This window comes from Microcaecilia unicolor, chromosome 8 (assembly GCF_901765095.1).
Source record: "Microcaecilia unicolor chromosome 8, aMicUni1.1, whole genome shotgun sequence".
NCBI lineage: Eukaryota > Metazoa > Chordata > Amphibia > Gymnophiona > Siphonopidae > Microcaecilia > Microcaecilia unicolor.
The window spans coordinates 36,878,172-36,900,581 of record NC_044038.1 but is presented as its reverse complement, the minus strand read 5'-3'; the positions used below and the strand labels follow the sequence as shown (position 1 = coordinate 36,900,581).

At 44.5% G+C, this 22,410-nt stretch overlaps 1 protein-coding gene across 4 annotated transcripts in view; it reads right to left on the bottom strand.

Moving 5' to 3' along the window:
• BFAR (bifunctional apoptosis regulator) overlaps positions 1-6,565 on the bottom strand; it is a 35,374-nt gene extending 28,809 nt beyond the window's left edge. Inside the window, exons 1-2 of one of the 4 annotated variants that reach the window (XM_030211889.1) lie at positions 6,377-6,565; positions 1,964-2,224 (exon numbers count right to left, since the gene is read on the bottom strand). In XM_030211889.1, the coding sequence (XP_030067749.1) occupies positions 1,964-2,202 (239 nt within the window). In that variant the 5' untranslated portion in view covers positions 2,203-2,224; positions 6,377-6,565. The other 3 variants (XM_030211891.1, XM_030211890.1, XM_030211888.1) reach the window with 3 other exon arrangements.
• Positions 6,566-22,410: the final 15,845 nt, after the last annotated feature.

Below are 22,410 nucleotides of genomic sequence, written 5' to 3'. Positions count from 1 at the left end.
TCCCCCACCAACCAGTAAGAGATCTGGCCCCTACAGACCAGGTAGATGCTCCAAATCAACTCGTTACCTGCATGACAGACAGCTGTCGGCAATGGTCACCTGTATGAAAGACACCTGTCCACAGACTCAGTGAATCAGTCAGACTCTAACCTCTACAAAATGGCCAAGAGCAAGGAGCTGTCTAAGGATGTCAGGGACAAGATCATACACCTGCACAAGGCTGGAATGGGCTACAAAACCATCAGTAAGACGCTGGGCGAGAAGGAGACAACTGTTGGTGCCATAGTAAGAAAATGGAAGAAGTACAAAATGACTGTCAATCGACAAAGATCTGGGGCTCCACGCAAAATCTCACCTCGTGGGGTATCCTTGATCATGAGGAAGGTTAGAAATCAGCCTACAACTACAAGGGGGGAACTTGTCAATGATCTCAAGGCAGCTGGGACCACTGTCACCACGAAAACCATTGGTAACACATTACGACATAACGGATTGCAATCCTGCAGTGCCCGCAAGGTCCCCCTGCTCCGGAAGGCACATGTGACGGCCCGTCTGAAGTTTGCCAGTGAACACCTGGATGATGCCGAGAGTGATTGGGAGAAGGTGCTGTGGTCAGATGAGACAAAAATTGAGCTCTTTGGCATGAACTCAACTCGCCGTGTTTGGAGGAAGAGAAATGCTGCCTATGACCCAAAGAACACCGTCCCCACTGTCAAGCATGGAGGTGGAAATGTTATGTTTTGGGGGTGTTTCTCTGCTAAGGGCACAGGACTACTTCACCGCATCAATGGGAGAATGGATGGGGCCATGTACCGTACAATTCTGAGTGACAACCTCCTTCCCTCCGCCAGGGCCTTAAAAATGGGTCGTGGCTGGGTCTTCCAGCATGACAATGACCCAAAACATACAGCCAAGGCAACAAAGGAGTGGCTCAGGAAGAAGCACATTAGGGTCATGGAGTGGCCTAGCCAGTCACCAGACCTTAATCCCATTGAAAACTTATGGAGGGAGCTGAAGCTGCGAGTTGCCAAGCGACAGCCCAGAACTCTTAATGATTTAGAGATGATCTGCAAAGAGGAGTGGACCAAAATTCCTCCTGACATGTGTGCAAACCTCATCATCAACTACAGAAGACGTCTGACCGCTGTGCTTGCCAACAAGGGTTTTGCCACCAAGTATAGGTCTTGTTTGCCAGAGGGATCAAATACTTATTTCCCTCTGCAGAATGCAAATAAATTCATATACTTTCCAAAATGTGATTTTCCGGATTTAATTTGTGATGTGCTATCTCTCACTGTTACCAATAACCTACCCTTCAATTATGGGCTGCTCATGTCTTTGTCAGTGGGCAAACTTACAAAATCAGCAAGGGATCAAATACTTATTTCCCCCACTGTAGGTGGCCAAGAAAGATGATGAGAAACTAAATTTGTCTATGAGCTGCCCAGGTCAAAACCGTGAAAAGCAGTGAAGTTTAATGTCCCTCTTAATATACAAGACATACAGGAGCAGCTATGTAAGCAAGAAACAGTTTTAGTTGCTGTCTGGAATTTTCTCATACCCTATTAAATAGCTCGACCAGATCTGTACTTAAGAAATTGGACCAAAAGGAATGTCTTCATTTCCTAGTCACCATGGAAAAAAAGTTGAACAATGTGCCACATTCAGAAATATATTCTATTCTCCTGCGGTGAAATCAGGATAAAATCCTCAGGCTATTCTCTCCATTCTTATACAGCAAGGATGTGCATTTAAGTTCACTTAACACAAACAAGACAAAGTCTTCAGTTTAGGATCTGATAATTTGTTCCACAATTGCCACCAATTTCTTACCAAATTTACTGGCAATTTCAAAATACGTCAATATTTCAGAAAAAAAAAGTAGTGAAACAGCAAATCTCATGTGAAATAAAAGTATTGTGCATTACCAGATTAAGTCTCAAACAGTCATAAGAAAACTTACCGAAGAAGAATGTTGACTTTCGGGAATCCCTCCCATTTTTCTCTACACTCTGGGCATTCTGTCTTCTTTGAGGATTGCCACCATAAAGCCAAGCAGTGTCTACAAAAACTATGCCCACAGTTCAAGGTTGTAGGGTTCACCAGAATATCATAACAGCAGTGACAAGAGAATTCGGAAGCTGAAATCTGGCGACTGATTTGTGCAACAGGTGTGTCCCTTGATGTCTCGTTATTTGTCATCTTCTATCTTCACTGAAGATTGCTGATTATATAAGCAACTTGATGTTAAGCACAGATTTAAATTCTTATGAAAAAATTCACTCAAACAGTAGAAAATTTGCCACTACCAAGAACCTATTTTTAACTAGTTAAAAAAACAAAACAACCACAAACAATTTTGTTAATGCAGGATCAGTACTTTTATTATACTTGTTCTACACTAAACATCAAAAAGTGGCTTCAACAGAATGAACTGGTAGGCCTAGTTGCAAACTAAGAGGCCCTTTTGCTAACACACGGTAGGCTTACCGTGTGGTAAAAAGGCACTACTGTGGAACGCACTGAGGTGTCCCATGGTAGTTTGGCCAGCAGCGCATGCTACTCCTGTGGTAAAAAAAAAAAGTTCAGAATAGAAACTCCTGCACTAATTGGGTAGATCGAGCATATTACCGCAGGAGCCCTAACCACCTCCTAACTAGGTGAAAGTAAGGGCTCCCGGCGGTAATAGCCACACACTAATGGGGAAATTAGTCCGTGGCCATTAAAAATACCCCCCAAACCGTGGCCATTTTTCAGCTGCACTAGAAAGTGGCCCAAGCGATTGGCAAACCCATGCGCTAATCGCAGCACCAGTCACTTTCTAGCGCAGTTTGATAAAAGGACCCCTAAATATAAATGCATCACTATTTACTTTTACCCAATATTTTGAGGGACTCGGCCAGTTTATAAAGGAACACATCTGGCTGGGAACGGGCTCTAAGAGAACACAAAACAATATAGAAATACAGAATTTATGGATTAAAATTTAAAATTTAGCCTTGCAATGTTGTTTCTGTCCATAATGATACTGATTTTATTTAATTGTTGTATCAGTATTCAACAACATTATCAATTATTAGAAAGCTGGATACACCTTTGATTAAAATAAATCATAAATTGTGTGTACCAAGACATACCACTACCTGAGAACATATGATATAAAAGCACTAGAAATAAAAGATTCAAGCTGTTCTAGATAACATATTTCTGTATGTTATAAACAGTGATCAAAAACAGAACATATGTATCTCCAGAAGCATTGAGGCACTGTGTGTCTGTCACCAAGTACCAGCTTGCTATGGCACACTACTGAATAAGGAAGAGTCATAACATCAGATCAGGCATTTCTGGTTTATTAGTGATCTGAAATCCTTAAACAATATACACAACGGGACTGGAAAATCCACATTAAATTCTTGTTCCTCGTACCATGAAATAGTGGTTCTCTGACAGAATGCTGTTTGGGTCCCAGAACTTTTACGAAGCTGGAGCAAATTCTAAGATGAACAGTTCCAAAAGGGTCACATCACTCGCATGCTTTCAGTGCTGAGTCAAGGTGTTAGGCCACAGCCTTTTACTGCTATTATAGGTGTAATTTACTAACAACACATGCTAAAACATCAGTGTGCACTACTAGTAAATGCCTTCCTCAGAGAGATAGAGTTCTCTCTTCAAGGGAGCATGGCAGTCTTTATCTTAACTATAGCAATGAAGAAAGATTCTTTGTATTCTTATTTGAAAGCAATGAAAATAGTATAAAGGGAGGGAAAAGCCTCAAGAAGCTCACAGCTAATAGCTGAAAGAGCAGGGCTTCTTCATCACTGGCAAAAAACCTCCCTGGTAAGTTTAATTACTGATTGCAAAATTTAACTGACCAAAAGTTGTCAAAAGTAACAGCTTGAAATACTTAGCTGTATAGTCTCTAGTCTCTTTCCTCCAGCTACATCAGCATCAGACAGTGACCGGTGGCCAGCGTTTCATTAAGCTGCATCAGGGTCAATCGGCCAGAAAATATAAACTCCGTTCAAAAAGAGACTATACAGCTAAGTATTTCAAGCTGTTACTTTAACTTTTGGCGAGTTAAATTTTGCAATCAGTAATTAAACTTACCAGGGAGGTTTTTTGTCAATGATGAAGAAGCCCTGCTCTTTCAGCTATTAGCTGTGAGCCTCTTGAGGCTTTTCCCTTCCTTTATACTATTTTCATTGCTTGCAGATAAGAAAATAAAGAATCTTTTTCCATTGATATGATTAAGCATCTGCTTGATTCTTTTCCTCATTAATTTTGTAGTTTGAGTCTTTATCTTTGCCAGAGCATTATCCTAAAACTTACTGCACACCTATGTTATTCAAACTTAGCACTGTCAGATGCCCCTATAGTGCTACAGATTAATTCTATAAATAGGGTGTCTTGTAGGTGCCCCTGTTCCTTTACAGAATACTAATGTACCTGGGTATTAGCACACCTAACATATAGATATAATTACTTACCCCAGCCATAGAGCTAGTGTATGTGTTAGCACCCAAGTGTCGCAGGGACACTTTTTATAGTAATCTGTAAGTTAGGTGTGCAAGTGGGAACCCCATCTGTGACCAACCCATGTACACCTCCTTGCAAACATTTAGGACTAGGTTTGGTAAACAGTGTCCAAATTTGGGTGTCAAAAAAAATGCACACCGAGTGCTATTCTATAAATGATGCTCTGAATTGGACGAGTTTATTGAATAGCACCGGGATCCACACCCAAAGTTAGGTGCGAGAATTTACACCAACGGAAACCTGGTGTAAATCCTTACAGAGATTCCCCAAATTCTATTATACCACATGCATCTTTAGTGAACGTCCCTGATCTGCCCATGCCCCCTTTCCAGTTACATGCCAAAAAATTTGCAAGTACATCTTTACAGAATACTGTTTCAAAAGATGCACACACAAATCCTAACTGGAGCCAATTAACTGCAATAATTGGTTGTTAGTGCCCAATTATTGCTAGTTATCGGCTTGGTAAACTGCGCACACAAATTGGGCGCAGTAAATAGAACAGAAGATTAATGCATGTTTAGCACCTAGTTTATAGTACTGTCCCCACATGCACATAAGATTAGCTATGAAAAATGTAGCAGGTGGTTAATACATCTCAATAAATTGTATATTATGTGATCACTTACAAATATACTGTTATTTATTGGGATGTATTAACCACCTGCTACATATTTCATAGCTAATCTTAACAGTTATTTTTAATGACAAATTAATATTGTATTGCATACACCAAAATGATTAACAAAGCCAAAATGCAGTTCTTAGAAAAGAAAGTGCCCAAAGTAATTTAATTGCATCAGTGTATGCAATCCTAAGTGTAACCGGATATTTGTTTGCACTTGCTGTAAAGGTCTAATGCTAATACCATGCCCTACTCTGCTCTGGGTAACAGAGCGGCAAACTACATCATAAAGCAACTTACTGTAGTAATAAACTACATCACTGAAGGAAATAACTCAAGTTTCTGTAAGATGCTGTAGAAATATAGCATTTGCTGTTTGATGCCTGGACAAACAGGTTGTAATGAATATTAATAGCGCTGTCCCCAGCACTCATGTAGTAGCTAGGCTAAACAGACCATGATACTTTTGGAAAATTCAGAGCGAGGCAAAAGTCAGGAAGTGATCACATCTGGACTTTTACATCATCTCAAGCTGAACAGTGCATAAACACACCACCCTCTTTATAGTGAAAGAAAAACTAGAATCTCGTGATTACTGCTGCTACAAGATCAGCTTTGAAATACTACCCTATAAATACCCTGCTATTAAAGCTGGTACACTGTGAAAACAAAACAAATAAAAACTGTTTGCTGCATTTTAATAAGTGGGGGGGGGGGGGGGGGGGGGCAGGAGAGAATGTTTTTGGCTTTTCTCTCTAAAACCCTGCTATCAAACATACCGGAAAGCCAAAGAAGGCAGACACTGACACTACAGATACCAAGTCACAAGCATTCGGCTGTCGTCACGCTCTCAAACGCCGGTCTCTCCTCCCCGCTGTCTGCCACCTCTCCCTGGTCCAACATGTCTCCCCTTCCACACGACCCGACAACCCCATCCTATCATCATACCTGAGGTGGCTCACCACCAGTCCCGCACCTCTCCTTCTCCAGTGACCGGTCCCCTCTGAGTGCCCTGCTGCTGCCTGCCTTGCTGGAAGCAGGAAGTTGCGTCAGAAGAGGGGGGGGGGGTAGGATGCTGGAGTTTGCGCGGCGGGGCCTGTTGCGAGAGGTCTCTCAAAAAAAAGACAAAAAAATGCAACTGTCTAAAGAGCTGCACCGGGACGGGGATTGCGGGAATTCTGCGGGGTTCCCGTGGGTGAATGCGAACCTTACCAGAGTCCTCCGAGACGTCCAAGTACAGCCCCCTCCTTCAGCGCAGCCACACGTTCTCTGTGCCAAGGCTGATGTAGCCAAGGAGGACAGAAGACGGCATGAACCTATCTGGCTCATTATCTGGGCTGCAGGCCGTGGTGGGCGGAGCTTGCTTCCATATTGGTCAGAAAAAAAAAACAATAGCAAACTTGTGAGGTTTATAATGCTTTCTTAACCCTTCTTGGTGGGAGGGGAGGTTGAGGAGTTTTCGACAGGTCTGTGAAGGGGGGGGGGGGGGGGGGGGGGGGTTATTTTCAAAATGTTATTTGTCTGCTCCAGAGCTTGCTTTGTCATTTCCAGTTCTGTGTTGTGGATTTTCAGTGCTGCCATTTGCCTTTATTTTTGCTTATGATGACAATAAAGGTATTTCTATATAAACACAATAGCAAATGCTTATGTATTTTTTTACAACTTTATTTTATTTATTTTGAAAGCTATCCATATGTGTGTGTGTGTATATATATATATATATATATTCTCATAAAATACAATTTAAAATCACTAAAAGAGCATTAAAAATTATTGTGGCTGGCAGAAACAGCAGTAATAAACTCTCTGTCTTTTGTGCTCACTTTTCTACACTGTTCTATAAAATAGAGTAATACATGGCCAAAAATCTCTGTGAGGATATCCTGTTTCTTGATGGGTTCATCTTAACTCTTGTTGTAATTTGCCTTGAGAAACCTGGTGTTATTAAGATGGAATATATTGAAATTGAATGGAAGTAAAATTAAACTCTCCTTTCATGGAATCACATCTTCACTTCATCTCTTTTGTGGTGGCTTGCATTTTAGATACAATGGAAATCAAACAAAATAAAACATGGAAAAGAAAATAAGATGATACCTTTTTTATTGGACATAATACATTTCTTGATCAGCTTTCGAAGGTTGCCCTTCTTCGTCAGATCGGAAATAAGCAAATGTGCTAGCTGACAGTGTATATAAGTGAAAACATTCAAGCATTACTATGACAGTCTGACAGGGTGGGAGGATGGGGGTGGGTCGGAGGTATGCATGGGGACATCAAAGCATATGCCAAAATATTTCACAGGACCCCACATCCACAAAGGAAAGATATTCAACATAAAGGAATCTTTCACTTGCTCATCTTCCAATGTGGTATATATCATTCAGTGTAAAAAATGTAACGAAGGATGCTATATTGGAGAAACAGGCCAGATGCTTAAGACAAGATTCAATTTACATAGACATCACATGAACAATACTGGTGCCAGTAGGGCTCCCACCCCTGTTGGTCAGCATTTTACAGGACCAGGACACTGTGCCAGTGACTTCACAGTGAGAATCCTGAAAGGTAACTTTAAAACCATACAAGAACGTAAGACCTTTGAAGTCAGAATGATTGAATATTTTAACACCCAACAGAAAGGACTTAACAAGGATCTGGGGTTCCTAGCCCATTATAAACCATAAAGCTGTATTTCTCTGTTGATCACCCCACCCCTCACCTATACACACCCATCCTGTTAGAATATCAATGATATGCTTTGATGTCCCGATGCATACCTCCTACCCACCCCCATCCTCCCACCCTGTCAGACTGTCATAGTAATGCTTGAATGTTTTCACTTATATACACTGTCAGCTAGCACATTTGCTTATTTCCGATCTGAAGAAGAAGGGCAACCTTCGAAAGCTAATCAAGAAATGTATTAAGTTAGGTCCAATAAAAAAGGTATCATCTTATTTTCTTTTCCATGTTTTATTTTGTTTGATTTCTATTGATAAGAGTGGACTTAAACGGCTACCACACTCCTCTGTTTTAGATACAGAAATGGATTTTTCTGTTTTGAGCATGTTTCAAGGACAAGAGTTTTTTTTTTTTTAAGTGAAAATAATAAAACTAAATATTTGGTTTCATGCAGATCTCTCACTTATTTACACATAACTACCCCCCCCCCCACCTTTTACAAAGCCACACAGCAATGCCGACAACCCATTCACTTTGGGCTGTGTCAGTATTACCACAATGTGAGCTGCTAGCATGGCATTTTAAAGGGGGGGGGGGTTAATGGACTATAAGCCCCTACTGCAGTACATTGATTTTCTTATATTTTTTTTCTTGTGCTGACTTATACTATGTCAAACCTGAAAACAACATAGTAATTGGCCTTTGGGGGTTGTCATCAAGACCTTTCCTAGCCAAGATGGTAAAATTTGCAAGATGGAAGTGAAGACTGTGAATCAAGGAACAGCGAAGAGAGAGTAGGGTTAAATAGTCAGTATTCTCAATGGAGATGGGTAGTTAGTGAGGTTCCTCAGGGGTCTGTGTTGGGACCGCTGCTTTTTAACATATAAATGATCTAGAGATGGGAGTAACTAGTGAGGTAATTAAATTTGCTGATGACACAAAGTTATTGAAAGTCATTAAATTGCAGGAGGATTGTGAAAAATTACAAGAGGACCTTACGAGACTGGGAGACTGGGCGTCTAAATGGCAGATGACATTTCATGTGAACAAGTGCAAAGTGATGAATGTGGGAAAGAAGAACCCGAATTATAGCTACGTCATGCAAGGTTCCACGTTAGGAGTCACAGACCAAGAAAGGAATCTAGGTGTCGTCGTTGATGATACGCTGAAACCTTCTGCTCAGTGTGCTGCTGCGGCTAAGAAAACAAATAGAATGTTAGGTATTATTAGGAAAGGAATGGAAAACAAAAATGAGGATGTTATAATGTCTTTGTATCGCTCCATGCCTTTGTAACCGCACCTCGAATATTGTGTTCAGTTCTGGTCGCCACATCTCAAAAAAATATAGTGGAATTAGAAAAGGTGCAGAGAAGGGTGACAAAAATTATAAAGGGGATGGGACGACTTCCCTATGAGGAAAGGCTAAAGCGGCTAGGGCTCTTCAGCTTGGAGAAAAGGCGGCTGAGGGGAGATATGATAGAGGTCTATAAAATAATGAGTGGAATTGACGGGTAGATGTGAAGCATCTGTTTACGGTTTCCAAAAATACTAGGACTAGGGGGCATGTGATGAAGCTACAATGTAGTAAACTAACTATTATGCTACATATGTAGGTGGGTTCACATTAAATACCAGAAAGCTCTATGCTTTGGCTAATAATCTACTTAACACACAATCCCTGACTATAACCAATGAATGTACTCCCTCCGCAGACCAACTAGAAAATTACTTTGAGGAGAAAATTAATAATATTAGACATGAAATTAAAAGGCTCCATCACCAATACTGACCCAAGTATGCATCGTCACAGCGTATTTTAGACATGTCCCATCTATCTTCTAAGGCTAGCTCCCAACCTATTTATCAGTTGCTTACAATCATACTTATCCTTTATGTTACCGGTGGGCTCATTTTCGAAAGAGAAGGACGCCCATCTTTCGACATAAATCGGAAGATGAGCGTCCTCACAGGGTCATCCAAATAGGTATCATTGAAAGCCGATTTTGGACGTCCCCAACTGCTTTCCGTTGCAGGGACGGCCAAAGTTCAAGGGGGCGTATCGGAGACATAACGAAGGCGGGACGTGGGCGTGCCTAACACTAGGACATCCTCGACCCATAATCTAAAGAAACAAGGACGTCCCTGATGAACACTTGGACAACTTTACCTGGTTGTGTTTTTCTTATGACCAAGGCACAAAAAGGTGCCCAAAATGACCAGATGACCACCGGAGAGAATCGGGGATGACCTCCCCTTACTCCCCTAGTGGTCACTAACACCCTCCCACCCTCAAAAAATATCTTTACAAATATTGATTGACAGCTTCTATGCCAGCCTCAAATGTCATATTCGGGTCCATGACAGCAGTATGCAGGTCCCTGGAGCAGTTTTACTGGGTGCAGTGCACTTCAGGCAGGCGGACCCAGGCTCATCCCCCCTTACCTGTTACGTTTGTGGAGGAAACAGCGAGCCCTCCAAAACCCACTGTACCCACATCTAGGTGCCCCCCTTCACCCGTGAGGGCTATGGTAGTGGTGTACAATTGTGGGTTTTGGGGGGCTCAGCACACAAGGTAAGTGAGCTATGTACCTGGGAGCAATTTATGAAGTCCACTGCAGTGCCCCCTAGGGTCCCCGGTTGGTGTCCTGGCATGTCAGGGGGACCAGTGCACTACAAATGCTAGCTCCTCCCATGACCAAATGGCTTGCATTTGGTTGTTTCTGAGATTGACGTCCTTGGTTTCGATTATCCCCGAAAATCAGAAATGACCAAGTCTAGGGATGACCAAATCTAGGGACGACCAAATTTAAGGATTTGGATGTCCCTGATGGTATTTTCGAAACAAAAGATGGACGTCCATCTTGTTTTGAAAATACGGGTTTCCCTGCCCCTACATCGGGACGTTTTGCGAGGATGTCCATATCAAAACATGGACGTCCTTTTTGAAAATGCCCCTCCAAATGGACTATTCCCTGAAAATGATGGCAAAATAATTCTGACACCTATCCCAAAGAATCCAAAGGCCAGTAGAAGCAAAGCATCTAATTATAGATCTGTAGCCTCAATGTCGCGTGCACGAGGACCTTGGCACACTGTCAGGCTTCTTCCCCGGGAGCACTGGTTTCGTGAGTCCTTGGACCACTACCGTGGAGCGGCAGTGGCAGGCAAGACCACCTACAAGGTAGAGATGAGACAAGACAGGACCGGAACTCCGGACTGGAGTTCTACACCGGGACACTCGGAACTGGAACGCACCGGACGGGTGCGCACTGGAGTGGGGCCCGCTGGACTGGAACACACAGGAGCGGAACCCGCGGAACTGGAATCCCCTGGACCTAGGCTTCACCTACACTTGACTGCCTTCCCCCTCGGGTTGAGCCCTCAGGTTCTGGCAGCCGGTAGGACTTACAGGAACCGCCGGAATGAAGGTCCAGGAGTGCCCCCTGGCCCCTGGGCGATGGCAAGGCAGACAGGCAGGGAATGTCCGGGTTCTGGCAGTAGGCAGGTTCAAAGCAATGGTCACAGAAGGGCTGGAGACCCACAGAGCAATAACACAGAAGGGCAGGAAACCCACCAAGCAATAAACACAGAAGGGCAGAAAACCCACAGAGCAATAAACACAGATGGGCTGGAAACCCACAAAGCGATAAACACAGAAGGGCAGAAAACCCACAGAGCAATAAACACAGATGGGCTGGAAACCCACAAAGCGATAAACACAGAAGGGCTGAAAACCCACAGAGCAATAAACACAGAAGGGCTGGAAACCCACAAAGCAATAAACACAGAAGGGCTGAAAACCCACAGAGCAAAAAACACAGAAGGGTAGGAAACCCACAGAGCAATAAACACAGAAGGGCAGAAAACCCACAGAGCAAATAACACAGAAGGGCTGAAAACCCACAGAGCAAAAAACACAGAAGGGTAGGAAACCCACAGAGCAATAAACACAGAAGGGCTGAAAACCCACAGAGCAAAAGACAAGGAAAGCAAACGGTGCTAACAGCACACTAACCTCGGGACCTAAGGCACTGCGGAGGAAATGGCAATGCAAAGGCCAGGACTGTAGTCTTCAAGTCACTAATAAAGCCCTTCAACACCAGAGCCACAGGTGCAGCAATCACCTTGCAACCAAACAGAGGCTTGACACACAAAGCAGTCATCCCATAGGAAGGAACAGCGGGAGCCATCTTGGATACTGGCAAGGAGGAGGAAGCGGCAGCCATCTTGGAAGAGGCAAAGCCCACACAGGTGAGGTTCAGTAAGGCAATCAGCACACAGAGCCAGAGAGAAACTAAGACAGACACAGAGACAAGCAGAAGCCAGCACAGCCACTGACTCCCAGAAACAGGGTAAGTAAGAGGGTGGTCACGGCCACAGACGTGACAGTACCCCCTCCTCAAGACCCCTCTCTCGGTCTCCCTGAGGAGGTCAGGTGTCCAGGGGTAACTGTGGTGAAACCTTCTGATCGGTGTCAACCCCCAGACATGGATCACTGGACTGGAAGTCACAAAGAAGTTCAAAACTGGCAGACAGGAGCGGAACTTGTCAACAGGAGGCTCCTTCCAATCACCGCTGGGCCAACTCAGGAACTTGGATGCATCAAGAGGAACCATGTTCAAAAGGAACCCTTCTCTGAGGGAACCCAGACTGAACTCAGGAAGCGAACCGGGACTGGGACCCGGACTAGAGTCAAGAAGCAAACCGGGACTGGAACCCAGGCGTGCGTCAGGAGCTTGACTGGAACTGGAACTCAGAGCAGGCTCAGCATCTTGGCTGGAAGTGTAACTAGGAACGGACTCAGCATCTTGGCTGGAACTGGAGCTCGGAGCAGGGTCACCATCTTGGCTGGAACTGGAACTTGGAACTGACTCAGCATTTTGGCTGGAACTGGAGCTCGGAGCAGGGTCAGCATCTTGGCTGGAACTGGAACTTGGAACAGACTCAGCATCTTGGCTGGAACTGGAGCTCGGAGCAGGGTCAGCATCTTGGCTGGAACTGGAACTTGGAACTGACTCAGCATTTTGGCTGGAACTGGAGCTCGGAGCAGGGTCAGCATCTTGGCTGGAACTGGAACTTGGAACAGACTCAGCATCTTGGCTGGAACTGGAGCTAGGAGCAGGGTCAGCATCTTGGCTGGAACTGGAACTTGGAACTGAAGTAGAACCGGGACTGGGACCCGGACTGGAATCAGAGTCTTGACTGGAACAGGAATTCTGAACAGGAGTTGAACCGGGACTGGAACCCGGACTGGAATCAGAAGCTTGACTGGCAGGGCCCCTCAAACTGGACTCAGGAGCTTGGCTGGGAGCGCCCCGCGAACTGGACTTTAACTGAGGCTTGGCAGAACACACCCTTTGGACAGGGATCGGAGGCTCGAGCGGAAGCGCCACTCGAACTGGCCTTTGGAGCTTGATTGGAGGTACCCTCCAGACTGGAAGCGGAGGTGCCACCTGAACCACCCTGTGGACTGGCATCGGAGGCTTGGTTAGAAGCCCCCCTCGAACTGGACTCAGTGGCTTGACTGGACGGGTCACTTGAACAAGAACCGGAGACTTGACCCGAAGCGCCACTTGCACAGGAATCTGAGGCTCCATCGAAGGCTTCCCTCGGACTGGACTCGGAGACTTCAAAGGGCGTGCCACTTGAACGAGGACTGGAGGCTCGACCTGGAGCGCCACTTGCATAGGAATCTGAGGCTCCATCGAAAGCCTCCCTCGGACTGGCCTCGGAGACTTAAGCTTCCTCGTTACTTGGACTGCAATTGGAGGTTCAGTATGAAGCATCCCCTGGACTGGACTCAGTGACTTAGGAGGCAGCGCTACTTGAACTGGGGTCAGGGGCTTGGTCCGACGCCTCACTCGGCCTGACCTCAGAGACCTGGTCAGGACCGTCCCTCGGAACGAACTCAGAGGCTTAACTGGCGGCTTCACTCGAACAGGATTTGAAGACTCCACTTGAAACTCTCCTTGGACTGGACTCAGCGCCGGTGGACTGGAATCCCGAATAGGAACTAACCCGCTATGGTACCGCAGGCTGCTCTGCTGAGGAGACCTGAGCGGAGGGATTCCCCGGCGTCTTCTTTCGGCCTCAGCTTCAGGAGTATCCCGCAGAGCTGGCTCCTCCAGAAGTCTGAGGCGGTACTCACAGAGCGAGATAGCAGGATTCATGTCAGAAACTGGGCTATGGCGGACCAGACGCCACCAGAGACGCTTTCTTTCAGCTGCTGCTTCAGGAGTAGCCTTCAGGGCTGGATCAGACAAAAGTTTATCTCGGTACTCCCGAAGCGTCATAAAAGGACCCAAAAAAGAAACTGGGCTGACATAAGGATCAGAGTCAAAATCAGAAACTGCACCCGGATTGTCCACAGGGAACGAACTCATGGGTAGGCAGCCCACTGGGAGTGATGATCTTGCCGGACTCATGGCCTTTGCATTCTGTCGCGTGCACGAGGACCTTGGCACACTGTCAGGCTTCTTCCCCGGGAGCACTGGTTTCGTGAGTCCTTGGACCACTACCGTGGAGCGGCAGTGGCAGGCAAGACCACCTACAAGGTAGAGATGAGACAAGACAGGACCGGAACTCCGGACTGGAGTTCTACACCGGGACACTCGGAACTGGAACGCACCGGACGGGTGCGCACTGGAGTGGGGCCCGCTGGACTGGAACACACAGGAGCGGAACCCGCGGAACTGGAACCCCCTGGACCTAGGCTTCACCTACACTTGACTGCCTTCCCCCTCGGGTTGAGCCCTCAGGTTCTGGCAGCCGGTAGGACTTACAGGAACCGCCTGAATGAAGGTCCAGGAGTGCCCCCTGGCCCCTGGGCGATGGCAAGGCAGACAGGCAGGGAATGTCCGGGTTCTGGCAGTAGGCAGGTTCAAAGCAATGGTCACAGAAGGGCTGGAGACCCACAGAGCAATAACACAGAAGGGCAGGAAACCCACCAAGCAATAAACACAGAAGGGCAGAAAACCCACAGAGCAATAAACACAGATGGGCTGGAAACCCACAAAGCGATAAACACAGAAGGGCAGAAAACCCACAGAGCAATAAACACAGATGGGCTGGAAACCCACAAAGCGATAAACACAGAAGGGCTGAAAACCCACAGAGCAATAAACACAGAAGGGCTGGAAACCCACAAAGCAATAAACACAGAAGGGCTGAAAACCCACAGAGCAAAAAACACAGAAGGGTAGGAAACCCACAGAGCAATAAACACAGAAGGGCAGAAAACCCACAGAGCAAATAACACAGAAGGGCTGAAAACCCACAGAGCAAAAAACACAGAAGGGTAGGAAACCCACAGAGCAATAAACACAGAAGGGCTGAAAACCCACAGAGCAAAAGACAAGGAAAGCAAACGGTGCTAACAGCACACTAACCTCGGGACCTAAGGCACTGCGGAGGAAATGGCAATGCAAAGGCCAGGACTGTAGTCTTCAAGTCACTAATAAAGCCCTTCAACACCAGAGCCACAGGTGCAGCAATCACCTTGCAACCAAACAGAGGCTTGACACACAAAGCAGTCATCCCATAGGAAGGAACAGCGGGAGCCATCTTGGATACTGGCAAGGAGGAGGAAGCGGCAGCCATCTTGGAAGAGGCAAAGCCCACACAGGTGAGGTTCAGTAAGGCAATCAGCACACAGAGCCAGAGAGAAACTAAGACAGACACAGAGACAAGCAGAAGCCAGCACAGCCACTGACTCCCAGAAACATGGTAAGTAAGAGGGTGGTCACGGCCACAGACGTGACACTCAATTCCTTTATTGGTTAAAGTGATGGAAGGTTTAGGGGCTAGTCAGATCATGGAGTTCCTACAGGCTTCTTCCATCCCTCACAGTACACAATCGGGATTCCAGACATCCTTTAGCACTGAGACAGAGCTCACCACCCTTATTGCAAACTTCAGAAAAGAGTTGAGCATGGGCAGAAAAATCATAATTTAGGGTCATTCCATGCCAAGTGGTCTAAACCTTCCCACCATCATGTCTCCAATTTTGTTCAAATTTTATCTGTTCCGCGAGCCAGGTGTTAAACGAAGTTTCCCAAAATTTGAGGTCTCTAACTGCAATAGTTGCAGATCTAGACCCCCTTTCCTGAAAGGTTGTCAGTCCATGAGCGCGCGATATTTACCAAAATGCCATTTTTGGGGTCTAATAAAATCTATACACGTTTATAAGAATGGCTAAAAAATTCAAATCCTGTACAGTTTTTTGATGCTAATTCCGATGAAATACATTTTAACATTATGGATGCAAAATCCAGTCAAACAAGTTGACTCAAGTGTGCATCAAAATTGGTCGCGACTCATCAGAACATATTTGGACCAATATTCAGACCGCAACAACTTCCATGCAAACAAAGATACGGACTTGAAATTTTGAACAAGCATTATGCTTGTGCTGGACATAATACTGCCAGATTTGCAACTAACCAGCATCTATAACCGCCCTGCAGGATCTATTCAAAGTTGGCACTGTCAGCGCAAATGGTAAAATGTACCAAAGTTCAAAGCCAATTATTAAAAAAGAGTCTGCCTGAATCAGCTTGTGAACAGTATCATCTGAAAGAGAAAATTGTGCTCTACAACACTGATATTTATTTATTTATTTATTTATTGCATTCGTATCCCACATTTTCCCACCTTTTTGCGGGCTCAGTGTGGCTTACAATAGGATATGAGTAATAGAAATACATTTGTTTTTGTTTTGCAATGTTTTTTTTTATTTTTAGAAGTGCCCCTTAGGGTGCCCGGTTGGTGTCCTGGCATGTCAGGGGGACCAGTACGCTACAAATGCTGGCTCCTCCCACGACCAAATGCCTTGGATTTGGCCAGGTTTGAGATGGCCGGCCTCAGTTTCCATTATCGGCAAAAACTGAGGCCGGCCATCTCTGACGTTTGGCCGGCCCCAACCGTATTATTGAAACGAAAGATGACCGGCCATCTCGTTCAAAAATATGGTTGGCCCCGCCCCTTCGCGGCGCCATCCTCGGAGATGGGTGCCCTTAGAGATAGCCGGCCCCGTTCGAAAATGCCCCTCTTTGTCAACTAGTTATCAGTTTTAGAGCTATATTTGTGACCCTTGAGGCAGGTGGCTGTGCCCACCGAAACACGGCCCTTGTCTGGTCCCATTGCACTGGTGGTTTTAATAAAGATTTGAAGACCTCATCCCTATAGCTGATCATCATTTTGTTCATCCTCTATTCCTTTCTTGACTGTGGTTGTGCACATAAAGGCTCTGCTCCTGCTTCTCTGTTTTTGCCCGTAATTTTATAAAAATCATTTAGAGCCCTTTTACTAAAATGTGCTTAAATCTGGGTATAACGGGATGTCACAGATGAAAAAAGCAACACTGGGCCTTCAAGGAAGAGATAACAGCCGTCCTTTATTGTGAAAAAGACCCGACATGGGCCGTGTTTCGGCACACAAGCGCCTGCCTCAGGGGTCAAAGTACTTCTTCACAATATATGAGCAGAAGTTTTCAATCTAAATGAATTACCAGCAATCACTGGGCGTTCATTCAATCAAGCCAGACGCTGTCTTGTTTTGAAAACCGGTTTGAAAACAAGACAGCGTCTGGCTTGATTGAATGAACGCCCAACGATTGCTGGCAATTCATTTAGATTGTCTGAAAACTTCTGCTCATATATTGTGAAGATGTACTCTGACCCCTGAGGCAGGCGCTTGTGCGCCGAAACACGGCCCATGTCGGGTCTTTTTCACAATAAAGGACGGCTGTTATCTCTTTCTTGAAGGCCCAGTGTTGCTTTTTTTGTCTGTGTTGTATGCTTGTATGCTGTAATACGCTGTCTTTTGTGACTGCGTATAACAGGATGTCACCATGTGCTAAACCCACATTAAGGCAGTACCATTTAGGGGCGTGCCCACTATATTTTTTATTGCAGATCATGTGTTAATGATACCATTAACGTGTGGTACCTGCAGGAGGTTAACGTGGGACCACATTCTTGCATGTTAACTGGCTAATGCTTCCACGTCCACTGTCCATCCATGCCAACCCCCCAGGTTGGAAAATTAAATAATGCACTAATGTGCAGTGTAACACAAGGTAATAGGCTAACGTCTGCACAACCCCTTAATATGTTTGTCCAGTAGCCTGTCACTGTGTGCTAAATGCATATTAAGGACTTAATGCCCTTTAATAAAATTACCCCTTAACATGCAGAAAAAGTGCTGCAAATGTTTTAAATAAATAAGAATAGTAATCTTTTTTTAAGCTTCTATTATTAACCATGATGCAAGCAGCAAAGGGGTAGCTTAATGTTTAAGAAGTCAAGTTGAAGTGTAACTTCAGTTGAAAATGTGTAAGCTAACTGAGCAAAGGTGACACCAAGGAGGTTTAATTGACAGGAGACCATGGGAGCGTGCTTGGCCCATTTTCTGGCCTGAAGCCAGTAGGCAGAGCTTGCTGCTATACTGAGTCACCCAGAACAATAGCAAATGCTTATTGGAAATAAGGACTGCTTATTTGTGGTTTGGTGTGGATCAATTGTTTGCTTTGCATTAAGTGAATCAAGATGGTGTCTATGGCTTCAGCCTTGTCACATGATGCTGTTTCCTGTCAATTAAACCTCCTTGGGTGACCACAGCAAATCACATGAGTAAATCTTTTATAGCACCAAGTTGCTTCTGAAACCTTTCTCTATGGGGGGGGGGGGGGGGGGGGGAGTATTGACTACTTGTGTCTCCAAGTACGCAAGTGGTGATTGATGTGTACAAAACATTTTGTTAAATGAATTCTTGAAGATTATAACTTACTTTTTTCTGAACAAGAGATCAAATCTTTTATTCTAAGAGAGCTATGAATATCAGGTATTATTGTACAGCGAAAGGGAATGGGACTTGATATATTATTATTATTATTAGCATTTGTATAGTGCTACCAGATGCACGCAGCGCTGAACATCTGACACAAAGAGACAGTCCCTGCTCAAAAGAGCTGATATACTGCCTTTCTGTGGTTTTTGCAACTACATTCAAGGTGGTTTACATAGTATATATAGGTACTTATTTGTACCTGGAGCAATGGAGGGTTAAGTGACTTGCCCAGAGTTACAAGGAGGTGCAGTGGGAATCAAACCCAGTTCTCCAGGATCAAAGCTTGCTGCACTAACCTCTAGGTTACTGCTCAGACTCTCACAAAGAACATATGTTAAAGGTTGATACATGCTGCCTCTATGATTTTACTGTATCTGAAATGTAAGTTGATTGCAAGATTTGGTGAATGAAAGCTGATTGCTTAAATTTGTCATGGTTTTGTAAACTCGGTTTTAAAACAAAACGGAGGGAGAAATACAACCTAAACTTAGTTTGCCAAGTTAAAAGATGCTGCCTTTTCTCTTTCACTCGTTCTTATCACTGACAGCATGGTTTAACTAATTTTTTGTACTATTTTGGGTCATAGTAGACCAGCATAAAGGAGCATTCTATGATTGGCTTCTATGTAGCAACATTAAACAAGCTAAAAGTACTGTCTTGCCCAGAACAATAAGATCAGAGCAGTATTAATTGACAAACAACCTCTAATACTAGGTAGGAATAACGTGTGCAGCTAACAAATGGTTTGTGGGCTGGTGTTGCAAAGTTCATTGATGTTAATTATGTTTATATTAAAGGTCACTAATGTAAATAACTGGCAACAAAAATGCATCCAGGAATAATGGAATTGACAATAAGTGATATTGAGGCCCTTTTACCAAATTGTGTTAAAAAGCGGCCACAGCGTGCCCTTACGCAGGTCTTTCCTGTGTGCTAAGGCCATTTTTAGTGCAGGGGTAAAATGACCAATTCCTATTTCCCTTATTAACAGCCACACACTAATTTTCCCATTAGTGCGTGACCCCCTACCAGCACCCATTATGTAGGCTAATCAGTTTGCAAGTGTCAAGGTAGCTGAGCTAACCAATTAGCACAGAACATGCCTACTTGCCACCTCCAGTGCTAAAACATTTTTTTAGCACATGGGTAGTGCGTGCCGATCCCAAAATTACCATGGGACACCTGGGCGTGTCCCGCGGTAAGCATTTCTTGGTGCAGGAAGCATGTGTTAGTGCTTACCACAGCTTGGTAATAAGACCCCATGGTTTTTCAGCCCACAAGAGATAATTTAGTGAAATGGCCTTACCAGAGTTTAATCCATTTTGGCTATACTTCCAAACTCTTTTCTTTTATCTGTGGTAAACAAGGTAAACAAGCTACCTTTTTTGAATACACCCCATGCTGTTTACGTATATTGTATCAGCATAACTTAAGAATGTTTAACTTTCTACTGTGGTGATAAAGCGTTCTTCAGATCAAAAGTATCAAATGCCATTTGCTGAGGGAAATAAACTGTTCTAAGTTAGTAGCCTTGGTATGGAGCTCAAGCAGAAGTTGAAGAAAGTTGTTATGTGCTTTGCTGAACAATTTCTCTCAATTATGTTCATATAGGGCCAGGTTCTATATATGGCACTTAAAAGAAATCCATGCAGAAAACAATTTCTGCCTAAGCGTATTCTATAAGTGGCACTTAGATTTAGGCACAGTATAAAGAATACGCCCATTTCCCCGCTCATAACCATGCCCCTTTCTGCCTGCATACATTAAAATTTAGGCAGCGAGTTACAGAAACACATGTAGGGAGCAAGGGCATAACTAGGTGGGGCCACGGGCCCCCACAGATTTAGTCCTCGGTCCCTCTACTTCCCCACCCCCCCACAAACCTCCCATGCCACTTTCAACCTGCCACCACCACAAGGTACCTTTGCTGGTGGGGGTCCCCAACTCCCGCCAGTCGAAGTCTTCTTCAGTGCCGGTCTCTGGCGCGTTCGCTTGTGCTGTGAGTCCTGACATCCAGCATGTCCTGCACATTCCTTTAAGTGAAACTGAATTGGATTCCATCCTTTTTATTTACAGTGTTCCTCTGTGTTTATCCCATGCATTCTTGAATTCCGTCACCATTTTTGTCTTCGTAACCTCCTGTGGGAGGGCATTTCAAGCATCCACCAGCCTTTCTGTGAAAAAAGTATTTCCTGACGTTGCACATCCTGCTATCTCATCTCACTTCCCCTACTCTGCCAAAAATGAGTTTACATATTAATACTTTTTATGTATTTAAATGTCTCTATCATATCCCTCCTTTCCTCTAGGGTATACATACTGAGGTCTTCAAGTCTCTTCTCATATGTCTTTTGGCACAAGCCCATGTAGATGCGCTAACTGGTTAGAGCAGGAACTGCCACTCTCCATCCCTGTCACACCCCCTAAAAAACTGCAAAATAATTAGTGCACGGTTAGCGCACACACATCCCAAAACTAAAGTGAAATGCTTTAGTATGTCCTGCATTAGACTTTTTTTTTTTGCAGTGTTAGGTCCGGGTAATGCTTAATACAGCTTAGTAAAAGGAACCCTATAAGAGCAATGGGATGTTCATATCCTTTATAATAAATGCATTCAGCAGCATTATAAATAAGGATCAACAAAATAAATATTTACAGATCAGATCATGTTTCACAGAAGAAGTTTTTCTTTTCTCTGTGGTCAGTTTTATGCATTTTCTAGTTGAGCAGATCAGCACACTGTTGGCAACTGAAATAACCATTGTGGTACTTCAATGGGGTGGTGGTGGGGGGGGGAGGCAGATGGCAAATAGTTTTCAAAATTCTTGTCACAAGACTTTGAGGGACAGAGGTACTAAGACATGTGCACATATTTCAAGAAGCTCTTGGAGTGCAGGAGTGGTCGAGTGTGGGGATTCTTAACCCAGTTCTCAGGACACATTCAGCCACTCTAGTTTTCAGGGTATTCACAATGAATATCCAGGAAACAGATTTGCTCCAATTGTTTGCAGACTTTTCTCATCAGAGCTGATGCAAGGGAAGGCAAAGGGATTTTGGATTTAGCTCACATTTTTTTTTTTTCAGATGTAGTTCAAGACAAATTACATTCAGGAGCTGTAGATAATTTTCTGATCCAGGAGAGCATACAATCTGAGTTTGTACCCGAGGCAGTGGATGGTTGAATAACTTGCCCAAGATTTCAAGGGCAGTGGGAGTCCTAGGCAAATCTTCAGTCTTACACACTTTTAATTTGTTTTCAGGCTTCTAGCTTGCAGCGCCCTCCCCACCCCCCCCCCCCAATTTTGATTGTTTCAACAGTCATTATCCTCACACAAAAATCCTATCCAATTGCAGGTTAAAATATGTGACGGTGGTTGAATTTGTGTGGCTTTCAGGACCTACTGCTCTGCTTTCACTCTGGCTGCTCTTTGCTGCTTCCAACAAGCTGCCATCCTAGGTGACCACCAAATTTAGTAGGGCCGGCCTGTCTCTCATGCATATTCGTAGTGGGTATTCTGAACGTTTGATGGCTAGGTATGTTCCGTGGCTTGGGTTGAGAACCATTGGCCTAGTGGTTAGAGCAGGAGGCTGAGAACCAAGGAAACTGGGATTCAAACTCTGCTTCTTCCACTGATATTCCTTGTTATCTTGGGAAAGTTACTTCATGCTCCATTCACTAGCCTGTGATAATGCTAATTATTGCACATTATCAC